This window comes from Wyeomyia smithii, chromosome 2 (genome assembly GCF_029784165.1).
Source record: "Wyeomyia smithii strain HCP4-BCI-WySm-NY-G18 chromosome 2, ASM2978416v1, whole genome shotgun sequence".
Lineage (NCBI taxonomy): Eukaryota > Metazoa > Arthropoda > Insecta > Diptera > Culicidae > Wyeomyia > Wyeomyia smithii.
The window spans coordinates 4,596,861-4,624,162 of NC_073695.1; the positions used below are offsets into that span (position 1 = coordinate 4,596,861).

A 27,302-nucleotide genomic window follows, 5' to 3' on the forward strand; every position below is an offset into this window, starting at 1 on the left:
GACTTGATAGATCTATACAAGAAAAAAAATCATCAGGTTTATTCACTCCAGTACAACGTTTTTACGACTCGTAAAATTAGTATGCAGTAGTTTACGACATAATCAACTTCAAAAATTCATAGCTCGTGAATCGACTGCGGCAAGCAACTTCCAGTACTTATTAACGAAATAAAATGTTTTGTAACGTTTTAGGTGTGAGTGCTTTTTTTGAATTTGAATTTGAGTGCGCCTTATCAGGCTCATTTTACTTCTGACGAAAACACACAACTGACACAAATTCTGCAAACTATTAGTAAAATTTAATCATTCCACAAAACAAACTACTGTTGTGAAAACGAAAATGAAATCTCGACCACCACGCCAAAAGGTCATAATATTCTCGATATGCGAAAATGAACATTGAAAGTTGACTCGAAAAAATCAATTTCTATTCTTTCCTTTTTATTTGTTTAATGAGTTAATTCAAAACAAATAACGAAAGCCGGAACGCGTTAAAAAATTGAAGAAAAGCGTAATATAACAAATCAATTTGCAATTTTTTTGTTTAGTTTATAGTTTAAGTTTAGTTTAAGTCTATAATGTCTTAATCATTTACGAATTCATCTCTTTCCATATTTTTTTTTTATTCTCGCCACTGTTGTTGTGCCAATCACCGACGCCCAGGGAGGCGACTCCACACCCAGGTCTCTAACTCACGACCCGTTTATTAACGGACCGGCGCCAACGGCTTTACTTCCTCATGCGATGGAAGGCGTGATCCCAGAGGTTTTTCGCCTCAGGAAATCTCCCGGTGTCGGCTAGGATTGAATCTAGACCAGTTGGGTTGGTTGTGAGTGGATCACGCCACCTCACAACCATCGACACCTATGTCGGCGGTGGGATTCGAACCCTTCCATATATTGCTTCTATTTTCGCCCCATTTGGAAGAAATGTCCGATTGTTTGGGCGCGTTTTTATCTCCTAATCTCTTCCGTAATCTCTTCATAACAAGTGTGTTTTGCGCGAAAATAAACGGTGAAATCAACTAAAATTACTAGTGTTGGTGTTCCAAATAACAGAAATATCGGAATATGCGGCCTTAGGAGAATTTCGTGCGAGATAAGTGATATTATTTATTCAGATTTTTTTTTTCTGTTCGAGTTATAAGCTCTCATCAGCTCAGAGAGAGGTAAGGGTACAGGGAGGGAGAAAGCTTAACCCTGAAGGGAATTAGCTGTGAGCTTACTCCACCAAACCTGAATACTTACTTCGGTGAGGAGGTTCCCCGACTCAATCACAGCAGATCAATAATGTGGAAGCTGCCAAAGCGGAATCTAACAACGTTGGACTGCTCAAAAGCGACAATAAACCTCACGAATGCCGAAACTCACCAGATCGAGGACTGACGACTTCCTTTATGAGTCCGATGAGCGAAATTAAACGGTGTAATATACAAGAGTATATGGACTGCGCTTTACAGTGAAAAGCTGCCATACAAATTTAACTTATAACATAATTTATTCTAAGCGGTTACATTTTGGCTTTACTTGCTGTTTGGGGTTTTTATCTGAGCATCTTTGAAGTACCGTAGCACCCAATTAGAGCGATGGCGGTTGATCTAATCACCGACCAATATGGAAACTGAGAAGGACAATGGCCGATCCTTGCTTCGCCAACGATAACGGCGTCTATGTGAAGCCGCTGATTTATTGCTCACGGGAGATTGCACGCACGACCCAGCGACCTTCACTGGCAGCGTACGGTAGGCTGAAAGCTGGATGCAGTGGATCCCCACTTAGTTAAGTGTAAGCGGCGATCCTATCTTAGCCTGTTCGGGCCCCTTGATCCTTGAAGCGTTTCCAAAACCGTACAGGCCCAGAATGATGAGGCAGAGAGTGGAGAGGGTAGAGCTCACTCAGTTTATTCGGCTGATGGAACCGGAATCGGCTTCTAGTCTCCAAAAATGACGGAATACTAGAGGGCTTCCCAGCGAACGACTGTATCGGAGAAAAACTCCGAAAAAATATCAATAATAAAAAAGGCCCAGCTGGACCTGTCCAGCTGCATTAGTCTCAGATCAACAATACTCTTGTTCCACTCTTAACTCGTACCGCATATTTAGTTTTACAATTACCTTTTTCTTATTCTACTGTTTTAAACAGTTAACAATAAGTAGCTCTTCCTATTTCCACGCTATACAATATCTGAACAAAGAATAACTTTTAGCCATAGTTTATATCACAATTTTCATACTATTTCACTAAACGTACTATTAGTTTTCAACACATTCACTTTTGCAGGTGTGGGCTTAAGTTTTAACCTATTTATTCAACTGTAAAAACAGACATATACTTTAGTTGAAGTTACACCATATAATATAAATTTTCATAATAATCCACCTTACGAGCCGGCGCGCACTTCTACTATCTATGTCGTTTCTGACAGATCGAAAGGTTCATCGTAGTGCGCTGAGCTTTTTATGCGGTTAACGGCGGAAGTTGTCAGACGAGGCAACGGCAAACTCGAATCTTCCCGAGAGATCTTCTGGCCTACGTCCGCTGAGTAAATCTCTCTTATGACCTTCTGTGAGATGTGCTGTACGTATACCTCACACTCACTGTCATCCGTAACGGGCTTGTATGGATATTTGATTCCTCCGTCCTCCGACTCACCCGTTTAGTACAACTTGGATGACCATCACTCACCGAGTCCACCTAACCCCAGGACGGACTTCGGGACCAAAAAAGGAAACTCCCTTCAGATTGAATCGAGCTGATTTTTGTGGCGAATGACAAAACACAAAATTGTAACCCAAGTGTTATGTCGAATTCGTTTTTACGGCAGGACTATACCGTCCCGGACTACACTTTGCAGCTGAAAAAAAAAACACTTTTCGAGCAGTTGCAATGGTGTGCGTAATACCAGAGGTAGGTGTCATTTTTTTTTTGTTTTGGTCATTATCGCCATTGTCTTTTTGTCACGTTTGTGCTACTGTTCGGATTCGGACGATGATGATTCCAAACGCTAAAAAGCTCCTCCATTTCACAAATGTTTTGACAAAATAAAATCCTGCCTGATGTTTGACACGCGAAGAACGATAATCAAAGCAAACCGATTTTGCCACATTTTTTTTTTTGATTTGGACACATACGTGTGAATGTGCTGGTGTCTTCAAAACTGCACTCTGTTTCTTTCGCGGACTGTCCGGGACAGAAAAAGGGTAGTCCGGGATAGTCTGGAAATTGAAAAAAAAAAAAAAAAACAGTGATAGGACAAAGTGTAGTCCGCGGGGTAGCTACACCGCAAAAACGAAAACGACATTACAGACATGTAGGCGGCGTTGTATTTTTTTGCTTTGATCATCGACGTGTAGAGGTAGAATAATACAGATCTGTTTTGTATGTATTTTTGGTTGAAGGTAGAGGAAAAATAAACTAATTATTTACTAAAATGCTTGTAAATAAACAGGGGATGTCTTGTTCATACGAATGCGTCACTTAGCACATATTTTTAGAGTTTCGGGCTTATGTTCCGAAAACATTGGACTTTGTTCGTCTAGGTCTTATTTGACAATGTTCAACTAAGAGGTGAAGCCCCTTTAGGTTGGCTGACTAAAGATTGATTTGCTACTAATGAAAGTTACGTCAAACCGGTGGATAAAAATATGTGTATAACTAAATTATTAAGAGCCTAAACTCTGCGTATTCATTCACCCACAACCACAAAACATCAAATAGTAAAATTGCTATATAAATTCTAAAAATTCAACTGATAAAATACAAATTAAACTATACAGTCGGTAAATCACAATAGCTCCAGCTCTTCGTAGCTCCCAAAATTCATACCTATAATATAATTAATTATCGACCCGCAATATCTAACAGATATATCGCAGGGTCTCCCTTTCCTACTAAAATTTTCCATCTTACGTAGCATTCATGAGGGCACGTAGAGTTCTCTACGGTTCTTTTAAGTAAATGTTGGACTAACATTCCTTTTCCGTTCCCCAACAGTTGCAAGGACGTGGCCAGGGCGGTAACAATTCTCTTGCGACATCTGACCTTTGCTTAGCAACATTTGATTAGATCCCAAATTTCATGTTGCTGCTCACAAACGAGGGTATATGTTCTCGTAAACAAAGTATTGTTGCTGACAGCACCTACGAAGTTGCGCAGCTGTTTATGCTATGCTATTTGGAAATTGTCCATTCGTTGGTCGTCAGTTGCTATCATTCGACAAGAAATTTTACCTGTCAGCATACGTGTTTCTCGATCACCAAAGATTTGCAAACTTTCACAGGTCCATTGACTGTTGCTAACGAATAAAAACGACTTTATCTACTCCGAGAGTTAAAGACCTTTGATCAAGGTTGAGTTAATATCCCAAAGCATTAAAGGTAAAATATACAATTATTCATATCCTGGACCTTCTTGGATAGAAACCTATGTGGCTCGCCAAAAACTTGTTTGGCCCAAAGTTTAATCCGACGCAGATCTTTTAAAAGAAGGTTTCATTATTATATTTTTTGTTGCATTTCATATGACATTAACAAGCCAGTCGAATGTGTCTTTCTGGTACAACAGTCCAATCTTTTCGGATGTATTTCAAAACTTTTTTCTCTCTATCCTGATTCGGTTTAAGGATTTGCCAGTACGGGTTTTAATCACAATCGCCTCCTTCTTTATATCGTCTAAAGTTTGCTGCTACTTCCTCGTCACCAACAACACTAAGCACTTTGTCTAAAACGGGAGATTGTGATCTTGACCCAGATATATTAAGAAGCGTATCAGCAGTAGCTAGAAAATAATCATAACTAACAACTGATTTTTTCTTCATTATTACAGTAATATTTACCCATCAAATTTCAAATCAAGCAAATTTTATTTTTATCACCAATATGCCCCACCTAATGAATTCGTTGTAGTATTTTGCTCTTTCTCTTTTAAACTGGCCACAATGTGAAATAGTGATATCAAGGCGTTACGTCGGTTAAGATCCTTCCCTTTTATCTCAGCCTTGAATATGAGTGTGTGAGAGATATGCATATACAGGATTGAGTATAACCAAGGGTAGAATAGAAGCACTCGGTCTCTAACACCTCTAACATCCTCGTCAACAGCACACATCCAACGAGTGCGAGGTATACCCCGAGATCAACAGCCTGCATCGGAATGGCTGCTAAATATAGTTCTTGCTGATCGTTCCTCCGGCATTCTAGCTACATGCCCAGTCCGCTGTAGCCTGCCGTTTGTATGCCTGGTACACATCGTGGTTCATGCGTCTGCTCAAAACACCGTTTTCCAGTTTGCCGCCAAGGATTGACCGCAAGGTTCTACGCAATAAAACATTTTGAGCTCGCCGATCAACCTCTTTCTGCGTCCATGCTTCTTGGCCATAGAGAGCCACTGGGAGAATCAGTGTTTTGTGAATTGTAAAGTACCAGTTTTGTACGGGTTTGCAGGCTGCGGGACCTCAGCTGGTTACGCAATCCGTAGAAGGTCCTGTTTGCAGCCTACTTATAATAAAACTGAGGTGAAGCATTAAGTGCCTCATCAAGGAATTGTGATTTTGACGCAGTGTTGGTAAGAGGAACGAAGTTTCAATGAGACTACTTTCTCTTGACAAAATAAGTCCTTCTCAGAAATCACCTGGCCAGAGAGGAACTTTAGGTGTAGTCTCACTCCAGAGAATTGTAATTTGGCGATATTGGTAGGATAGGTACAGGCTCGGTATAGTAGAGCAGTAAGCTTCAAACGAAAGGGTAAACTCTCACACATAAGCACGGATATAAATGAAAAGTGTATCACTTACTTCAACAGCGATACTGCTAATAATATGAAGTGCGAAGTACAGAAAACACCTGGGCAATATCACAATAGATCAAATGTCTCTGGTGCGACCACACAGATGAAAAAAAGTGTGGAGGGAAGTTTTGTGTGGAAGAGCCTGAAAATAAACCTATACTTAATAGTCCTTTTGCCATCGAATGGCTTGGTTCTACTACGATTCGAGCCTATCACCAAACGTTTACAAAACGGACTTTATAACCTTGCAGCTACGAAGCTCTACTTAGGTTTATTTTATTATTCAATTCCAACATTGAATAATGTTTTATATATTATTTTGGATAATTTCAGTATTGTATCAAGGAACGCTTTTTTGTGACTTACTTGTAATTCTCCAGCACAGCTACAGTCATAAATTTGTTGAAATATACGATCAATATAACACAACTTGACATTAAAAAGATTGGATCAAAACCACTGGTCAACACAAAGAAAAAAAAGAAGAAAAATTATTGGTTTCCAGCCATTCCTGTGAAATTTGGTGCTCCGAGCCATTACCGTTTTTTCAAAGACTTAAATGAGTTTTTTCGTAAACATAACGATGAAGCGACGAACCCGGCGAGTAATTACTATGCTCTCTCACTCTCCCGTAAGTTGACGCGTTTTGGTAATGTCTAGTGGCACCAAAATTCGCAGGAATGGTAAAAAAGCTATAATCTTTCTAGGGCAGCTATGTAGAGCTTAGGGGCCATCCACATACCACGTGAACAGCTTAGGGAGGGGGGGGGGTTGCCTAATGTCCACGGTCCATACAATTTTTATAGAATGTATATGGGCAGTTGTCCACGGAAGGGGAGGGGGGGGGGTCAAAATCGTTAAAAATCTATCCACGTGGTATGTAGATGGCCCCTTAGCACTTTTTTTTCGTTTTTGTCAACCAGTGTAACTCAGAAGTTATGGTCATGTTCACATTCACGGAGATTTATTTCTATGGATTGGATAACACTGGTCAACTATTCAACCATACCTATGGATTTCAGTGCCCCTAACCATAACCAAAACGCGTCAACTTACATGAGAGTGTCATATAGGAGTCGTATAAGTCTCTGAAAAAACGGTAATGGCTAGGAACGCCAAAATTCACAGGAATGGTTAAAGAGCTATGATATTTCAGCTGGTGCTTAATCGAATTATGCCTTCTTTCCCGTTTTCTTTGGGAGCAGAATAGCCTAGATATTTGGCAGAACATCACCTTGGGCAAAAGCGACGCTTGATAAAAGTTCGTTCAATTGATTATCAATGCGTATTCCCAACTGCAGATATCGCGGAATGATTCTCGTTTTACTATCATTTCTAGCAGCGTTTTCTGCCCATTCCAATACTTTTACAGCATGATACTCCATTACAGTAGACATATCGACTGGTACTCCAGCACCAACGCGCATATTTTTCACTACGCAGTAGACGATGAATTCGACCTACTGTGAATCAAAGCCCAGCACGGGATGAACGGGACTTTGTTTTCTCTTTGACTTTGCTACGACCATACATTGAGCTTGCAAATTCGATTGAATGACAGCGATGTGATGATGAACAAAACTGCTTCGATAAAAAGGCCCATTTGAGTGTCTTAAACACTTACGGACTTACGCGCCGCGTAAGTGATAGAATGAAGGAATTTTAAAAAAGGATGCGTACTGTTTGTAAGTGTACAGAAAAACGTTATGCGCGAAATACATTAGTTTTTCGTCAACTGTGTATCCACCAACAAGCAACAAAGACGACATAGCAGTCAAGTTCAGACTTTCGCACGCTGTGTTCGAAGCAAAAGCTAAACTGAAACTGATACGAAATACACTACCTTGAAGAAGATTGTTTTCCTCTTCCTGCTAAGTATAAACTATAATTGACCCATCTCAGGGCCACGAACATATTCTAGAAGCTGTATTGTTCTTTACACTTTACACTTTTTATCACTTTCACTATTTAATTCTATCGCTTTTAACTTCTCACTTGCATATACGTATTTCAACACTAACACTTACTATGCCTTCGTCAGTGCTTATTTGGACTTAAATTGGAGACCGTCTAAAGGCGGCACTGGGCACTAGAGGGTTAATCCCCATACTCGGATTTGATTGCCAACTTTTTCATAACAACGGTTCAGTGGGGCACCGAGGCTCTCCTATGTTGCCGTAAGGCGTTATTTTACGTTAAATGTTTAAATGTTTTGAATTATATTGAGAAAAGGATTTGTTTCCATAACATACTCTAAAGTCGTGGGATAACATTATTGTATTACTTGTAAGAACATTGCGGAAAATTGGTGTTACCTTAAAAAATTATAGGAACTTCGGAAAATTACACCACTATTTTTGAGCATTTTAGAGTCGCTTAACTATGTAAAGACGTCATTTTCACATCAGATTCATAGAAAGTACCAAGTAAACATACTGCTATAAAATAACGTGTATTGAAAACGCTAGTCGACAAAAGCGGAATGAGCTGTCCTAGAGCTCAAAATGGCTTCCCTAGAAAGATTATAGTTTTTTATCTATTCATGTGAATTTTGGTGCCCTTAGCCGTTGCAAAACACGTCAACTTTCGTCAAAGTGTTGCATAGTAATTGCTCACTGGGTTCGTCCCTTCAACGTTATCTTTACGATAAATTTAGGTATCTGAATAAATGCTGGTGGCTAGGGACACCGAATTCACAGGAATGTTTAAAAAGCTATAATCTTTAATATTTTTCCTGTTTGAGCTTTACGGCTACATCTGTGTTGACCAGTGTAATCGTTAGATTTTATATAAAGCGACCTTTAATTCAGTACGACCACTATTGGTACTATCTCCATTATAGGAGCACCTGTTTTTGCTTTCAATCGCAACGAACCAAAAATATATATTTTCTAAATAAAAGCTTTTTCAGAAATCCTTCAATTTATAGTTGCGACTGTATTGAGTTTCGAGATTGTTGGCAACCTTGCACGTTAACCGCCTGAGTACAAAACAGTAAAACTGCGCTCTCGAAAGATGTTGGCGCCAAAAGTGAAAAGCTTTCTGCGGTAAACATCACTCTCGTTCGTTTTCTCTCTGGCGCTCGTACACACACGCACACACTATTCCGTAGTCGCGTGGCATCGTTACACCCCTGAGAGCAGACGCTTGAACCGACGACGTTACTGTGCTTTCCAGCAACAAATGCCAACTCGGTCGGGACACGCCGGGAAACGGGCAAAACCTATGTTGCGCTAGAACGCCGTTCGCGTGTGAATCGAGTGCACAAGGAAAACACTTTTTCTCCCCAGTTAGTCCAAGACCGTTACCGTGTGAACACGGGTTTCTGATTCGACTGCTAGACAACAGTCAGTACGAGACAAGCGCGCGGTTTCGTCGTTTCGGTTTTACGTCTCTGGTGTCTCCTGGTGTCACTTACCTGTGGGTGGTTGTACCGGAAACAGAAACAAACCGCTTCTCCTATGGTTTGACCAATTGAAGGGAAAAAAGCTTTTGTGATCTCAGATGAAATTTTTAAGCAATAAAAAGTCTGAAACGCAGCAAAATGCGTTTGATAGAATCGGTGGTGAAGTGTGGTTACTTTAGCGGCGGTAGTGAGAGTGTACCTTATAAAGTCCTACAACGACAGTTTTGGCGATCTATTTTGCCCTCGGCTAGCGATGGTTGTTCTGCCGTAATAATAAGGATTAGCCAGCTGGGCCGTGACGGTGGTGGATGAAAGAGTTTCAACGTTTGTTCTTACTGTCGATAGATGGAAGAACAATTTTAGTGCGGGAAGTGAACAACACGGATCCCTAATTTTTAACGCTAAAATTCAAATCTCCGTTGAAATCGTGCGGTGCTGCAAACGTGTGCTTTTACAGGTGGTTTTAGTTCGTACGGAGATTATGGCCGGAACCAGTCGCCACTCATCCTACAACTGCTTGACCTCATGGGATTCATACGATAAAATACCGAGGTAATAAATATTCAGCACCGGTGTTTCGACGTTCTTTTTTGCTTCTGGGAAAAGGAACTGTAAAAAAATACGTTACTCAGAACACTATTTTTTGCAATGTAACGAAATCAAACGTTCGCAGAAAAATTCTTGGGTAATTTGCACGTAATTCGAAACGCCGTGAAGTTGATTGAACGAAGAGAAATTCGTTTCGTTTGACATGCAAATAATTTATCATCCGCATCTTTTTGAACTAGGATTATGTTACGAGAACATTTTTTGAAAGGTGGAACAATTACGGCATTTTTACTTGGTTTCGTCAATCGCAGTTTAGAACATGGTTTTCTGACCAAACGCAGTGATAAGTACACCTTTTCTTTATGAACTTGTTTTTTCGTAAACTTTCATCGCGTGCAGCTAACGAGCAAAGTGAAGTAATTAATTGTTTGGCCGGTTTTTATTGCTTCTCCCTCGCAAAGCTGAACTGAGTTATACTCGAACTCGAACAAGAAGTCCGGCCTTCATCTGTTATTTTCCTCGGCTTTCAACGCCTTCAAACCATTCTCGGGAAAAATCTGTCTAGAAGTTTGCCAGTCATTTGATGCGGATAAAAAAAGAGAACCGTCAATTAGGGATTTCCAGTCCGACGGCGAATCCGTTTATCCCGAGCTAGGAAAAAAAAGTTGTTGAAACCGTAACGGGCAGGCTGTTGATTCGGAAAGTTTCAATCGGATTAAAGCGATGCGAAAGATTCACTCAGTCGAGCGTTTCAAGGTCTGTTAAATGCCACCCAAAATAATTAATATTGATTGATCATTTAGATTTTTATGACCAATCTGCCGGGGTACTTCAGGCCGAAGGAATCTTTTAATACAGTGACGCCACTAAAATTGGCTTTCCCCCTCCTGCTGCCGAAAGCTCATGTTGATGGTTTATTTCATGACACATAAATTGTGATTTGTGTGACATTAACTCCACCACTCACTCGACTTGATACGTTGACGGCTGATCCGACATACCCGCGGGTACGAAAGACTCTAGGCATGTCACCACATTTAATTTAGTCGCTAATATTTGCACGCCATGTGGCATCACTCTATCTAGATGAGCGAAGGGAATTAACCGAGACTTACAACGGAAAAGCGATAATATAGCCGCAAGGATGACAAACGATATTCGGATCGACACTGCCGATAGGGTAGGGCCTGATGCCTTCTTGTCTAGATTATTTACTTCATATGGGATGGAGCGGAGCGCAACGGAACGCACGGACACCGGAGATACTGCGCAGCTGGCATGCATAATTGATCGATACTCTTTCGCTCGCCGAGCGGACAGTTGCAAGTCGCGGTCAACCAGGCCAGGAAGGTGTGACCCGTTCGACCCTTCTCGGTCGGTGGTGCGTTTAGACAGGCCGCAGGAAAACACCGCAGCCCGACCAGGTGACCTTCCCTCAGTTCTCTTTCTCAGACGGTCTTGCTGTTCCACCCACCTGCCACGTGTAGAGCCGTGAGTGTAAAGCATCGATTTGAACTTCATTTTTGATGTGGGTTTTTTCGTTGGAATGTTGACGGCCGGTCGATACGTGTGCTACTTTTTTACCAAAAGTGATTCATCTTCTGGAAAAATATTTATTGTTCGAATTACTGTTTTCGACACGATGTGTTCGGAACAGAAGTCCCATGGATAAAAATATATGTGAGAGAGGAGCTGTAAAATAGCAACATAAGAAAATAAAAATGCAAACTCGTCTTTACTCAAGCTTGTTCATACATACGGAACGGACTAGTATGCAAGTCTGAGTTTAAAATTGAAACTTATTTTTTGTGAGTACGGTCCAATTGGTCTTCGTTACTGTTCTGTTCAGAAGTGAAAAGGGTTTTCTTTTGTGTCGTGTGTAACGCTTTGTTCTCAGGGCTTAAAAGTTTTTCTCTTGTTATATTTCTGATTGGTTAAGCCCTGATGATTGTGCGACTTACCTAGAGGAGCGTCAATCGAAGAGTGTGCGGTTCTGTTTGCCGCTCTTTCCTGTGACGCCCGTGGTGAGGGATCAGTGGGGCCATGCGTTACTGTTTGGTGACGGTTGGGCCTGGATTCATTAAGCTCCAATTACACTTGCGTTACGCATGCCACACATCCCCCCCTCTCTCTAAAAAAAAAAAAAAAAAATTACTCGCCACCATTTAACGCCAAGATTTTATATAAGTTTTAACTTTAACAGTAAAGACTCACACTGTATGAAAAAGCTACGGATTTTGAAGAAGTGGGATCACAAGTGATCATCATATTCTAAACGGTTACGGTTCGACCGATCAGTTTTGATGAAATAGATGGTATATTGAAACCAAGTTTCACGCATTTTCTTTTTGGCGTACAACATTCCGAGGAACAAAAAGGAAAGCGGAACAAATATGACAATGACACTTGGTTTGTTTATTTTGTGTCGCATCGCATAAACCAGGGAATGTAAAGCAAATGAGTTTCTTCGATAAATAAATCGCTGAAGACAGGTGTGTACGTGAATAAGTATTATAAATTTATCTTTCCGTTTTAGACAATTTGAAAACTCATTGTTTGACCGACTGTACATATTGGTTCAGATATGCTGGAGCTTTCTTCACACGATTTCCTCTGCGGTTGCAGTCTTCCGCTGTTTCATTTGTGGTGTTACCGTTAGTATTTGCGACATTCCCGTCATCGGTTTGGTGATTTTTATGCCAAATGTGCACTTTCTTCGTCTGTGTTACGTGCCTTTTCATTGATTGACCATCCGCACTCTTGAGGATCAAATCGCCGTTGTGTTCGTTTGTAACCGTGTATCTTGTTGGGGAGAATCGCGACTGCCCTTTGCTACGAGAGTGACGTTGGACGATAACGGCATCGCCGGGTTTAACACGGCATTTCCGCGCACCGCGACGAGTATCCTCCCTATGCTTTCCTGCTAGTTTTGATTTTCGATCTCTTTCGTCTAACAGCGCATCGTCGATGAGTGTTTTCTCGTGAATAATTAAAGGTAAGCCTCGCCTTATTTTTCTTCCCTGCATTATTTCCTCGGGTGGAATTCGCGTTATGCTGTGAGCTGCAGCATTATGGGCATTAACTGCTTCGCGTAATTCAATGATGTAGTTTGTTTTGTTGGCGATAGCTGCAGAAATTGCTTTATTTATAATTTTCATGCTGCTCTCCACCAGCCCATTTTGTTGGGGGAATAGTGGCGTAGAAAATATTGCAGTGATTCCTCTTTCCGCGCAGTACTCTCTATATTCTTTTCCGTTGAAGGGAGGTCCGTTATCTGACCTTATATTCTTAGGGTATCCTTCCTTTTCGAATATTCCATCAAGCACCTTTTGCGTGCTTTCGAAGCTAGTTGACTTTACTGGCTTAGCGAACAGAAACCTTGATCTGTAGTCGATAACGACGAGTATCGAAATTCCTCCAAGTAGAACGTAGGGGCCGTTGAAGTCGAGTGCGATTGTTTCCCTCACGGCTTTTGGGGCGAAAATTCGCTGCATGGGGGTGGGCCGTTCCGGTTTACCATTCGTTGCGCAGGTTTCGCATGAGTCCACCCATTTTTGAACATCAGATGCGAGTCTTGGCCACCACACTCGTTGTCTTGTTATGCTTTTCATTTTAGCTACCGATGGGTGCCCCTCGTGTGCAACCCTTAAGGCCTTTTCTCGCAGTGGTGACGGTATAACAGCGCAACCAGTCTTTACGACTATGCCGTCGCAAACGGTCAGGTTATCTTGTACGTTACGGTAAGCATTATCCACGTTTGACCAATGTCCGGATTCTAACGCTGTAATTACAATTTGTAGCGATTTGTCCTGCGAAGTGGCCTGTGCAATTTCTTCCTTGGTAAGAATTTCCACTGAGTTGGCTTCTAATGCTCCGATTTCCCATGGACTGGTGTTGTCGTTGTATGGTTCATCTTCGCCCTCGTATAGCCTAGAAGACGAGTCGGCTATGTTGTCTCGGCCGCGCACATACTCCACGTCATAGCTGTAGGGACTCAATCTGAGTGCCCATCCGTCTGCTCGGGTTAATGCTCGCTTTGATTCTTCCCGCGACCGGTTGAGTATAAACGCTACTCCTTGCGCATCCGTGCGGAGGGTGAAGTGTCTGCCCAGGAGGAAATAGGAGAAATGCTCGACTCCCCATACTGCACTGAGGGCCTCGCGTTGGTTTTGTGCATATTTTCGTTCGGTTGCAGTGAGCGCTTTGGATGCGAAGCTGATTATCCGAGGGCTACGTGTTGTGCTTTCCTGCACTAACACGGCTCCTAACGCACTAGGAGAAGCGTCAGTATATAAAATAGTTTTAGCCGTCTCCGAGAAAAATCCTAAGGCGATTGTACAATGAAGTATACGCTGTTTAATTCGCTTGAATGCTGTTTCCTGCTCCGTACCCCAGACCCATGATTTTTTTGCTACGGTTTCCCACAGCGGTCGAGATATCTCTGCGAAGTTACCCACGTATGAACTAATAAATGACGCAAGCCCCAAAAAACTTCTCAGCTCGGAAATAGTAGTAGGTTCACGGAACTTGCACACACTCTTGATTTTTTCTTCATCAACATGGAAACCGTTGCCGTCTAACTGATGGCCAAGAAACTTTATGCTGGTTTTGTCATATTCGCACTTTTCCGTGTTTAGCGTCAAGTTGTTGTTTCGTAATATTTGGAGCACTTTGCTAACGGTTTGTCGCAGTTCGTCAAAAGTTTTGGCGAAAATAAGGATATCATCTATGTAAATTATCACGTTCTTTTTATCGGCAAATAGGCGGACCATTTCTCGTTGGAAGATTTCGGGGGCGCAATTAACCCCGAACATTAATCGCGAGAAGTGGTACATACCGTCCTCTGCAAGAAAAGTTGTAATATCACGCGATTCTTCGCATAGCTCCAGATGGTGAAACGCGTTCTTCAGGTCCAATTCTGTAAAATATTTTGCGCCATTGAGCTTGACTCGCATTTCATCCACCAAAGGCAACCTAAAATATTCTCTGTTTATGGCCCTATTTGGCGCTCGCATATTAACTACGAGCCGAAAATCGGACTTGCCTTTTGCTACCGCCGACATACCGCTTATCCAGGCGGGTGCTTTTGTAACTTTTTCAATTATTCCGCGCTTTTCCATCTCGTGTAACCTTGTTCTGGCAGCCTCCCTGAATGCTGCTGGCACGTTATAATACGCGTTCTTGGTGGGAGGTATCGACTTGTCCACGCTAAATTTGACTTGTACCCCCGGCATCTTCGGGAAAGCGTCTTCACTATTTTGACTGCCTTCACAGTTATTGACGGTTTTGCCAACTTGAAGAAGTTTCAAATCGTGTGCGGTGGATCGGCCTAGTAGTGATCTTTTTCCTTCGGGAACAACGTGGAATGTAGCGACTATAGATGGTTTGGTTGTTCTTGGGACCTCGATGGTTGCCCTAAATATATGCTCAACCGACATTGGGTTTGCTGAAGCATAGGCGTGCAACTTTTTATGAAACTGTTGCGTGATTTTAAGTTTTGCGATTCCTTCGTCATAAGCTCGCTTCAGAAACGTCCAATCCCTGCCACCAATTACATTGACATCAGCTCCCGAGTCAATCAAGAAAGATATGGGTTCTGCTGATCCGATGCTGCAGTCGACTATCGCATCCTCCAAAGTGAGGGCGTTTATTTTCTAAAAAAAAAAAAAAGGGGGGTGGAGTTCGAGATAATTTTAGGTTAGATACAAAATATTTTTTTTTTTTTTGAGTAGGATTAGCGTATATTTGAAGTGCCCCTGTGCTTGAGTTTTATTAATTTTGCATTACCTGGTTCTCGCTGACGTGATTTTCCTCAGAGGATTCGATTTCATCGCGCTTCACGATCTGCTGTAGGAGTCGCCCTGATCGACATACGGTAGCAAAATGCCCCCGTTTTCCGCATTTATCGCACGTTCTGGATAAAGCAGGGCATTGCGGGTTCCGATGAAAAACGTTATTGCATCTTGGGCAACGTGACCGGCGTCCATGTGTTCGCATGTTTGCTTGATTCCCTTTTGTTTGCAGGATGGAGCTGTCTATCCGTTTCGACTGGTTCGAATGGTGTCTCGGTATATTCTCGGGATCCGGATTTGTTCGACGATACTTGGTGGGCGGGTAACTAGATTCTTGTTGAGTGCCAATTCTTTTCCGACCACCTACGTATTCCTGGTCAATCTGCAATATGTCGGTATCGATAGTCTCAGCATTGTATGCTTCATCACGAGTTGCTGATTGTACTATAAAGTTGGTTTCGTAACCATAGGTGCGCGCGGCTCTAACCAAGTCCTTGTTTCTTAGGCCATCCAACAATTGGGTTCGCACGAATCTGCTCTGATCACTGGCGCTGTAACTGCATAATTTGACATTTCTGATAAGCCGAGCGTGAAATGCCACCGTTGATTCGTCTACTCCTTGCTTCATCTTTTGGAACGCTCTGTGTTCGGCAACTGTGTCCGTCATTGAGCGTAAGTGGGTTTCAATGTTTTTTACAAAAATTGCGTAGCAGTCGGGATTATTTAGACTTGGGCGAAGGTTGACAGCTTTGACGATGGCCTGTAACTCTTGCCCAAGCGACAGATAGAGCAGTTTTACCTTGTAAACTGGATCATTTGCGTTATGTAATGACACCGCAACTTCAAAGTTCTCGATGAAATCGAACCATTCAGCCCACATTTTATTCGGGTGGATGCCGCTAGGAAACGGTTTGATGTGTTCCGGGCGTACGGTTGTGTATGCTGTTTGGGCTCTTGTTGGTTCATGGCAGAAATTCCAGCTCTGGTCGGTTTCGGGACTTGTTAACGGTGAAGTAGGACTACTGGTTAGTGGAGTTTGAAGTAATGCGACAGCCTTCGTCAGATCCGCGAGAACTTTTTCGATTTGCTTCACCCGTTCGCTAGTGTTGTTTTTTCCTTCACTGTTAGTTTTATTTTCCTGTCCAATAATATTATCTTCCCTACTTGCATTACAAAGATCGTCGATTTTTGATGGAAGTTCCTCGTCGCTGCTGGGAGTATCCGTATTGGGGTGGCTGTTATTAACACTACCGCTGACCTCACTTTCGTCTTCCTCGGTGTGATTATCGTCGTGGTCCGCTGAATATTCACTGCTGTCATCGTGGCTCATGTCCCCATTACTGTCACTAGAGCTTGCAGCTGGCTCCGGTTCGTTGTCACTCAGATAATCTTCGTGATTTTCCCGCGATCGAACATACTCTCCGCGATTCGCCATTACACAAAATATTTTTCTGAAGTTTCGAAATAACCTGCAATTGCCAACAAACTTTATATTAGTTACGGCGTACTCAATGGTTGGTTTTTTTTTTTTTTTTTGCACATTGGCCGGCGGCGATTGGAGGTTTTTTTTTTTTTAACAAAATCTTCAGCTCAACTTAACCTACTTCGTTTTTATTTTTTTTTTTTTTGCAATCGGTAAACGCATTGGCATAAAGCGGTTATGCTGCAATATTTAGGCATAATTTTGGCTCTTTTTATAATGTGGTTGTTCCAATCCACTGTGATATGGGCTCGTTTGCTGTGCTTCCATTATGGCGTCGTTTTGAAGCAAATCACGCATTTATGCCTTTTTGTTTTCTAGAGCGTGGGCGCGCGGTTGTTCCAATCCGCTTGTTGTTAGCGTGGCTTTGCGGTTGTTCCAATCCGCTTGCTATTAGCGTGGCTTTGCTTAACATTAAAGTTAATATGCATGGAAGGTTTCATTTTTATCTTAGAAACTGGCAGGATCGCCAATGTGCGACTTACCTAGAGGAGCGTCAATCGAAGAGTGTGCGGTTCTGTTTGCCGCTCTTTCCTGTGACGCCCGTGGTGAGGGATCAGTGGGGCCATGCGTTACTGTTTGGTGACGGTTGGGCCTGGATTCATTAAGCTCCAATTACACTTGCGTTACGCATGCCACACAATGATTTTGTTTTGATTCATCTGAAATATTGCGGAATTTAAATTGTTACCGTCTTGATCAAACTTATCAAACTTCGAACGCCTGAAAAATCTGATTATGATAGCCAATGTATCGAGAGGTAGGATAACACTGCTAAGCACAGGTTTCTCCCATGCTCAAACTGTCAAAAATTCTTGTGAACTTTGATGCCCCTAGTGAAGATATTTTTTTCCGAGAGTTAAATGAATTTTCCATTATTTTCGATCAAGTACCTACACTTCTCTCTTTTAAATTTCGAAAGCTTGTGCTTTTCTGCATGGAATATGTTAGAATCAGAGATGTATTCCGTCTTAAACAAGAATTATATAAAAATTACCAAAATATGTTCGACTTGACCGTTTGTTTATTGTTGAATCTAATCTCATTAAAATTGCTGTGACATATAATACAGCTTTTAAGGGGGTTATTTATACATAAAATTCTTTTTATTCATTCAAATACAACAACACATTGATGCATAAAAACTCTACAAGTCTACTATACAACTACACACAAGTCGATTGGTTCCTTGTTGGAAGTAGTTCAGGGGCCGATAGACGGCCACTTTTGATGAAAAAACTCTTCTACGTTAAGGTTTCTCGAATATTCTTCTTTAGAGTGGCTTCAAAATTAAATATATATCACTTATTAACTTATCATTTTATTAACTCTGTTTGAAATCGAAAAATTTCTCCCTACCTTTACCGTGCTTGATCGAAATTCGTACACCTAAGCACATGATAATCTTCGACGGTCAATATAAAATCAAGAAATCACATATTGCTTTGAACTGACATGTTTACTTATGGGTCTACTTATATTTTATCACTATTTTCAAGTAAAATGATTAAAATCATTCCGAAACTCGAAAAAATCATGTTTAAATAAAACATGTTTTGAATCGAAATCCGTACACAGTTTTTTTGTCTGAATCAAAACCCGTACACTTTTGAATCGAAATCCGCACACACGCGATACAGACTGGATCAAAGTCCATACAGCAATGAATCAAAATCCGTATAGATATAGAAGTACAAAAATTAACATCGTTTATTTATAATTTATTTTTAAATTTACGAATAAATATATTTTGAGGATCAATTGGTTCCTAAACACGGTTTTCGAATTTTGTATATCAGCTGAAATAGTGCAATTTTCGTGGCGTTTCGTTGCGGCACCCCTTATTGTAGTAGCCGGAACACCGGAACCTCTCGAAGCTTCCCGGTACGACTTTCCCTTGCGCGCCTCAGTCACAGCTCCTTCGAAATTGTTTGCCGTATATTTATGCTTGTTTTCTTCCATTATATGCTGAAAACAAGAAGAAAGTTCAACAATATATGCATGATACACACGCTGTACGGATTTCGATTAAAGCAATTAACAAGGATCAAAATCCGTACGGCACAGTTTTTGTTGAATAAATACAATTTACACTATTTATCAGACAATATACAGTTCGAAAATGACAAAGACTTACCTATTCCATCAATTTAAAGAAGACTCACAGAGTAATACACGTATATCCCACTTGAAAAACGTTTTTATCTGAAGAACGCTTCCTTAGTAAATTCTCTAACGATACAACGAAATGACAACTGAAACCGATACACGATTGATTTTTTATTTTTAATATTTTTATTTCATGGCCTACTGACGCATAGTTTAATTTAACAGAAGGCCAATAGCTCAACGGACACGTACATGTAACTATCATATGAATTTTCATTTTTATAATGCTTAAAACTGAAGAAAAACATCGAGGTGTACGGATTTCGATACTGTCAGGTTTCGATCCAGCACGGTATATGGAAGCAAAAATGTTCAAAAGTAGAACAGTTTTAGGCGTATTTTATTCTTCTTTATTATTTATTATTCACAAAAGAAGTGGTTGACATTATTATTTTTCAACTCAAATTGAACATTTTAAACCGCTGTACAGTTCGTTCTTTGACACCAACTGCTTCAGTTTTCAATAAATTTCAATTGTTATGCAGTAGAACGTTTGGTTTAATTGCCAGTTTTATGTTGATGCAGGTTCTCCCCCAATCCCGCTCCATTCAAATTGCTATTTAATGTCAAAGAACGAATTGTGTAACGGTTTAAAACGTTCAAATTTATGCGACAGAGCTCTTCGTGTGCAGATTGATTCATGTTTGTCGTCCCAATTCACCTATGTTTCCGGTGTTCCTCAGGGTAGCAATTTAGGACCTTTTTTGTTAATTTATTTTTTAACGAAATCATCTTGCTGCTTGAAGCCGGCTGCAAATGATCGAAAATTATAAATATTTAGTAGTTCAATCTGTTGATGACTGCAAACGTTTACAAGCGCTGTTGGATACGTTTGTTGATTAGTGTCGCGAAATAAGCTTGTCCTTAGTGTTTCTAAATGTCAGGATATGACCTTTCACCGAAGAAGCCGTCCAATAGTTTTCAGTTACCGAATCGATGGGCATGCTCTTAACCCATTCCCGGCTGGTGATGCCATATGGCACCACCTGACATTCCAACTTTGATTTAAGTTTAACAATACACACTGGGAAATTCGCACGATGAAACTATTCAGTATGGTTAGAGAACAGATTGATCTTTTACATGCAAAACAGTTTGTGTCAATCGTACATATAGTTAATGAGCAATAAAAGTTTGAAGTTCATTATTTGAGGTAAAAATTGATTGCCCTCCGCCGGGAATGGGTGAAGCAGACTTCCCGTGCACGCGCTTTTTTTTCAAGCGACGAAAGAAATCTATCTCTCGCTCGTAGAATTTCCATGCATGTGCGACGAGACGAGACACGTCACATGCAATTTGCAGGTTGCTCTTTCACTTCTCTTTCGGTTCGGATTGCGATGCGCAAGGCGATGTTTCATCGCACTACGAACTGAGCGAGACGCCCGTACTGTACATACTTGATACAGCTCGTGAGACTTTCTCGTGTACACAGACTTTCTGTACACGCGCTGAAACGACGAGAGGTTTCTTTTCTTTTTTTTCTTCGGTAAGAGACTGCGGCGCACCACACGTTGTCTTATCGCTTTACGAACTGAGCGAGACGCCCGTACTGTACCTTAGTGAAACTGTATATTAGAGAAATGACAAGACACTCACCGTTAAGGCAACTGTCAACATCAAAACGGGCGAGTTGTATCATTTTGCATTGCCGTTATCCGTTTTGATGTTGACAGTTGCCTTAACGGTGAGTGTCTTGTCATTTCTCTAATGTATGTATAGGTTCGCTAGTCTCTCTGGTGTATAGGCTGCCTACCGTACCTACATACGATTATGCCGTCAGACCCTTCTGAAGGTGTATTAATCGGAAGAATTCACAAAACTATATTACTACGATCAGATTATCACGAACCTTCAGAACCTGATTTGCAATATCTATACACTAAGGTCGCTTTAACGCGGTTTTTTTTACGTGGATTCCGGAATTTACGCGGTATTTTTTTTTTCTTGCGGATTTCGGTTCCTCTTCACTCGGATTGCAGAATTTACGCGGTTTTTTTTACGCGGATTCCGGAATTTACGCGGTTTTTTACGCGGCATGTATCCCCCGCATAAAAAGCGACTTTAGTGTACTCAATTAGAAAATTCTATCCAACATCAACATGTACTAGAAAATATAAACAATTTCAATGGTTTTACTATTTTTAACTCCCGAAAAACTTATGTTGTAATTTCAAACCACATTTTTTATCCTTAGAACTACAAAACAGAGTTCTATCATAAGATAGTCAATGACATCTAAACCGACGGAAGGAATACTTCTGTTAACCAACGTAACACTCTGCATCCGGTGCATTTTCGTACCGTTAGCATAATAAGTATAGTAACAAAACGTTCTTAATTCATGTTAACAAAAGTCGGATGAATTAATCATAGAATTTTGAATTGATAAATAAATGAACTAGGTTATATCATTGATAATTCTAACGGTGTTTTGATGCATGCTGCTATAACACCGTAAATGAAAAAAACATAAAATCCCCTGACTGTTTCCTTCTGCGAAAAAATCAATTTCCTTCTCGCACCATTAGTGCAAAGCAACATGCGAGGCAAGCTCGCGAGACGAGCTCACGAGAATTTGCACGCAAGCTGTCTCAAGAACGCGACGCCCATGCACCGCACTCGTTAAGTTGAGAGACGAGATATCTTCGTGTACGTCGCAATAAAAATGCCCATGCGACGAGACATGGCTCGTAAGAATGGTAAGTTTTCTCGCTCGCACGCTGCACACAGCACGAAGCGACTGAATGAGAAACGAGACTTGTAGCGCAAAGCACACTGTCTCTTCTTTGTGCGAGCGAGATTTCAGGAAGTCTGGGGTGAAGACTTTGATGTTCTTTTTGATGCTAAGTTTACCTGGACCGCTCGGCTGTTATCTCGAAAGCTTCAAGTCAACCCGGATTTATCACGAAAAAATGCTCGAGACTTCAGAAATCCTCACTGCCTTAAAACGCTTTCTCGCTCGTTGGTACGGCCTCTGATCGAGAATGTTTCCTCGAATGTGTGCAGAAAAGCTTTTTATGAGATCTACCATGGCAGGATCCCAAAAATCTTGCACCGTATCCTGATCGCTGTCGTCTACTCGGCCAAGAGACACTGGAACGACGAAGAAAGGGTTATCAAGCTGTATTTATCGCTAAGATAATTGATAACGAAATCTACTCCCAAAGAAGGCTGTCTCGATTAAACATTCAGGTTTCTGGAATACTCTTCTTCAGAGTGGCTCTAACTTTTATTGTATACCACTTAGAGCATATCTAGTGGTTTCATTTAAAACCCGAGAACATTTCTTATTAAACGCAACCTTTGTATGTATAAATTAATGTGAAATAAAACAGTTTGGAAGCAACACTGTTCAAAAGTAGTACAGCTTTTTGAAGTTTTATCATGAAAAAACGTGTTTTACATCATTGTTTTTCAGCTCAATATTATTTATTTAAATTATTTCAACTAACAAAAATCTGATTGATAATCGTCGAAAATCGGGTAAAATTATAAATAGGTAAAATTATAAATATGTTCCCGGTATTCAAAAGGGTAAGAAGCAGTTAGTTGAAAGCTATCAAGGGATAACGTCCCTTCGTACTAGCTCTAAAGTGCTTGAGATAATAGTTTGCGATTCTATCATGTTTAACTGTCACAGATACATTCCTACACAGCAACATGTATTTATACCTGGCAGATCAGTTCACACAAATCTCATGAAGTTTACATCTCTGTGTTTTGATGGGATATCCAGAGGCAATCTAGTAGATGCGATTTGAAGGCTGCTTTTGATCGAATCGACCACGATATAACTCGCAAGTAGTCTAAACAACTGATATTTTCTGCTCGCCTCTGTGGCTGGTTGGAATCGTACCGAAAACAGAGAACTTCACAAGTAAAAATTAGCTCATCTCTATCTCAAGAGTTTACCAACTACTCCGGTGTACCTCAAGGCAGTAATCTCGGGCCAACCCTGTTTATTTTATTTTTCAACGATGCGATGCACCTTCTCACCGGGAATAACAAGCTTCTTTACGCGGATGACTTTAAATTCTTTACCGAAGTGACTAGTTTAGCTGATGATGAGTTTGCTGCGGGGTGTAATATCAATCGAATGACCCTTAGTATCGAAAAGTGTATAACAATCTCGTTCTAGCATAAATTGAGCTGCAAAGCCTTCCGCTTTGATTACACGATCGCTAGCCATACGTTGGAGCGTGTAGAAGTCTTGGTGTTTATCTCGACTCTGAACTTTCTTTCCGACAACATCATCAGTTTGTAATAGATAAACCGAATCGACAGTCGGAGTATTTTCAAAACTCATCTATACACTCGATGAGCGCAATATTCAACGAATACCTTCATCTGTTTGAATTATGTTGAATATTTTAATATCTTGACTACGATTTATTTGTTGTGTACAAATAATGACTTTCCTTCTAATAGTATTACCATTTATAATAGGATCCAATGTGTTAGACCTATATTCGGTATGTTGTTAGAACTAAGTATTTTAAAGATATGGGGTTTTTATGCCAATGTTTGGCTTTTCTCCATCACCGTATATTATATAAGAACCAATCGTTAGTTCGAAAATCCGCGTAAAAACGCGTTAATTCTAAAATCCGCGTGAAAAAAACGCGTTAGTTGAAAAATCCGTGTAAAGTAAACCACCTAAGAGGCTTTGGAAAACACCCGAGACGCACCACGACCAGCATTCAAAATTGTCTTCATTGTCGGTGAATTAATTCCGGGTAAAAATTTTTTAATCAGCGCGGTTAGGTGTTTGGCTTTTCTCCATCACCGTATATTATATAAGAACCAATCGTTAGTTCGAAAATCCGCGTAAAAACGCGTTAATTCTAAAATCCGCGTGAAAAAAACGCGTTAGTTGAAAAATCCGTGTAAAGTAAACCACCTAAGAGGCTTTGGAAAACACCCGAGACGCTTCACGACCAGCATTCAAAATTGTCTTCATTGTCGGTGAATTAATTCCGGGTAAAAATTTTTTAATCAGCGCGGTTCCGCGTGAAAAAACCGCCGTATTTAAAAAAATCCGCATGAAAAACAACTGCGTTCCAATCTCGTTAAAGTCCGCGTGAAAGAAACCAAACTTTAGTACTAAGTTATCTCTTTCAGATGGCATACGACTCGTGAGTTGAAGGAGATGTACCAGCCTTCCTCCCAGAATTGGGAAAAAAATTTCTTTCCCTTTCAACAGACGATTCGATGCAGCCTTCTGTTGCATAGTCTGAAATAGTATCCTTAGCAATTTTGTTTCACCATTTAAATAGTTTCCCAACAACTTTCGCCGGTCTTCACGGCCCCAAACCTTACTTTACATTTTAGACAAAAAAAATGTTACATATAACGCGACTACTCCTTAAAGCACAATGTACAATCGGTTTCTCAATCGTTCAACATTCTGGTTCACTATTATGCATCCAAAAAAACTAAAGCAGTGCCATCCAACCGCGAGGGCTTCAAAAGCCTTGCTAAATTCCACAGATTATCAAAATTTTTATTCTCACATAGGTATATAACCTCTATGAGAGAAGGTTTTCTACCTCTATGTATTTTAAGACCAAGACTTGAAACGGATTGAATGTACATTACCGTATGAGACTGACAAACACAGCCTCGTATTACAAAACATTTTGGTTTTTTTTACCCGTGCATGTGCTATCTACATTGCGATCATCTCAATTACTTCATGTAGATTTGACGATGATGTATAAATTCATAGTGTAACAAGGTGCTCCCACAGACCGTTATTATAAAAAAAATGGATCTGAGTACACCATTCAATTTGTTATGACGTCCTATATCTCTGGTCAAAATTTCAAAATCATCGTACGGTACATTTTTAAGTAATGCGTAAATTTTTTGTCTATAATTTTGTCGGTAGTGATCAAAACAAATCAAAATGTTTTATTCATTCAACTAAGCTGCTCTCACGACTTCGTAAAATTTACTGTTTTGACAATCACAGAAGAAGTTGCAGACAAAAAACTGGTTTTAAAGAGGGATGATCCACAAAAATCCCAGCTGGTCTCGAGGTACGATGCTAGCCTAACAAGCCAGTCACCGTAGGTTCGAGTCTCGGCTCGGGAGAGACTGTTAGTGTCAGTAGGATCGTAGCGCTAGCCCCGCCATTGTCCTGTACACTTAACAGTTGGCTGCGAAGTCTGTGTATAATGATACAAAAGGTCGAGTTCCGAATCGGAATGTAGCACCAAGGCTTTGCTTTACTTTGATATACAAAAATCTTCATTTTTTCGTGTCCAACGCACAGATAGGACATCGATTTATTCAGAAATTGTTTTTCTTTCAAATTTTTCCACAACTTTGCTGAAGAAAGTAATCTGGTATATTGAAAATTAGAAAAATATTATATAATTAACAATAGGTTAAAACCGATATTTTTAAAACTCGTAGAAGTGTTCTTATCATCAAATGTGGCCCTCTGGCCTTTGAATCACCCCCAACAAGGAACCAATCAACCTATATACAGGTCGAGTCCGAATTGTATAAAAAGTAGTACGCGTTTAAGTTATCTCTTCTAGATGGCTTACGACCCGTGAGTGGAAGGAGATCTACCGGCCTTCCTCCCAGAATTGGAAAAAAAATCCATTCCCTTCCAACAGACGTTTAGACATTCATTGCAGCTTTCTGTTGCATAGTCTAAAATAGTATCCTTACCAATTTTGTTTCACCAATACATTCAACGCACCATCATGATTTATTTTTCCATGCTCCTAGGTTTTGCGAACGATATCGACATCATTAGTATTATCCGTAGAACGGTGGAAAAAGCATTTGGACCTTTCAAGAGGAATGCTATACAAATAGGGCTTGTCATGTCTCTAAGAGTCATTCTGGTTCCAGAAACACTCATATAGGGTGGTATTTGGTCATGTTCGGAACCGGAAATACCCGAAAGTTTAAAAACGGCGTTCGGATTCGATTTTTGGCTCTTGTGCATCATCTGGATCATTTAAGGCTGTTTTCCGGAAAAATCAATTGAAATGTTTGTTTTATTTGTCTGGAAGACCACCCCGCTTCCAGAGTATGGGAAAATGTCAAACCATCATAGAAACATTTCTTACCCCCAAAACCCTCCACATAACAAATTTGATTCAATTTGCTCTAATGGTTCTCGAGTTGTGAAATTTGTGTTTCATTAGTATGGGACGAATTTGTTGAACACAGACAGACAAAGCTGCATTTTTATATGTTTAGATTCCATGGAACATTTTCGTCACCCTTATTTGTGATAACACAAAAATTATCGCCTCATCATGTGTAACAAAGCAGAAAGTTTTCCTCTAGAATATTCGACTATCGAGCTCTAGATCCAAAATTTCCCCCTAAGCTCGTTCCCTAGTGCACTGTCGAATGATCAACTTAGTGTCTCCACCGATTCAACAGTGAGTGGAGGCGCACGGCTATCGTTCGTGTGGAGTGGGTGGGTTTTCTTGTGATTTAGTAAAGTAGCTCTAACAGAGTTGCGCAAAATTAATGAGGCTACGACATTGTAAAACATCTCTTAACTCTACCGGCACCACTGAGTGCTCGGTTAAAAATAAAATGACAGCTGTCACATTTTCTCGTAAATCTCAGTTCACCTAACTGAATTTCCTGCACAAAATATTCGAATTCTCGGTAGTGATAACTCGGTAACACTTTGTGCCGAAATTTCAGTTGGGTCAAACCGAGATTTACGAAAAAATGTGACAGCTGTCATTTTATTTTTATTCGAGAACTCAGTGGTGCCGTTCTCGGAAATAAATTACTGAGACCCGGCGATACATTTTTAGTGTGTAGATGCTGGAGTTCATCGATCATTTGGGTCACCATGATTTGTGATTACATGTGTCATATTGTACAATTTTGTAGAAGCAAGTTTTTCGTTTGAATATTACTATTCGAGCTCTAGATTTAAATTTCCTTCTAAACTCGTTTCCTAGAACGCTGTCGAATGAATAACCAAGTGTCTCCACCGATTCAACAGTGAGAGGAGGCGCACGGCTATCATTTGCGTTGGCTAGGGGCATCAAAATTCACAGGAATGGTTAAGTCTGAAAAGAATAATAGAATCTATAAATTTATAATATTATTTTGAGGCGATGCTTACCCAA

The 27,302-nt window shown here is 40.5% G+C and overlaps 1 protein-coding gene across 16 annotated transcripts in view; it reads left to right on the forward strand.

Annotated features, from left to right (window-relative positions):
* Window positions 1–27,302, forward strand: part of LOC129721272 (potassium channel subfamily T member 2) — a 705,817-nt gene that overhangs the window by 470,774 nt on the left and 207,741 nt on the right. For 2 of the 16 annotated variants that reach the window (XM_055673647.1, XM_055673650.1), the window contains exon 1: window positions 9,072–9,741. The exons of the other annotated variants lie outside the window; for them this stretch is intronic. In XM_055673647.1, coding sequence (XP_055529622.1) covers window positions 9,671–9,741 — 71 coding nt within the window. In that variant the 5' untranslated portion in view covers window positions 9,072–9,670. Of the gene's footprint in view, window positions 1–9,071; window positions 9,742–27,302 lie in introns of those variants that run through there. 16 annotated transcript variants of the gene reach the window in all.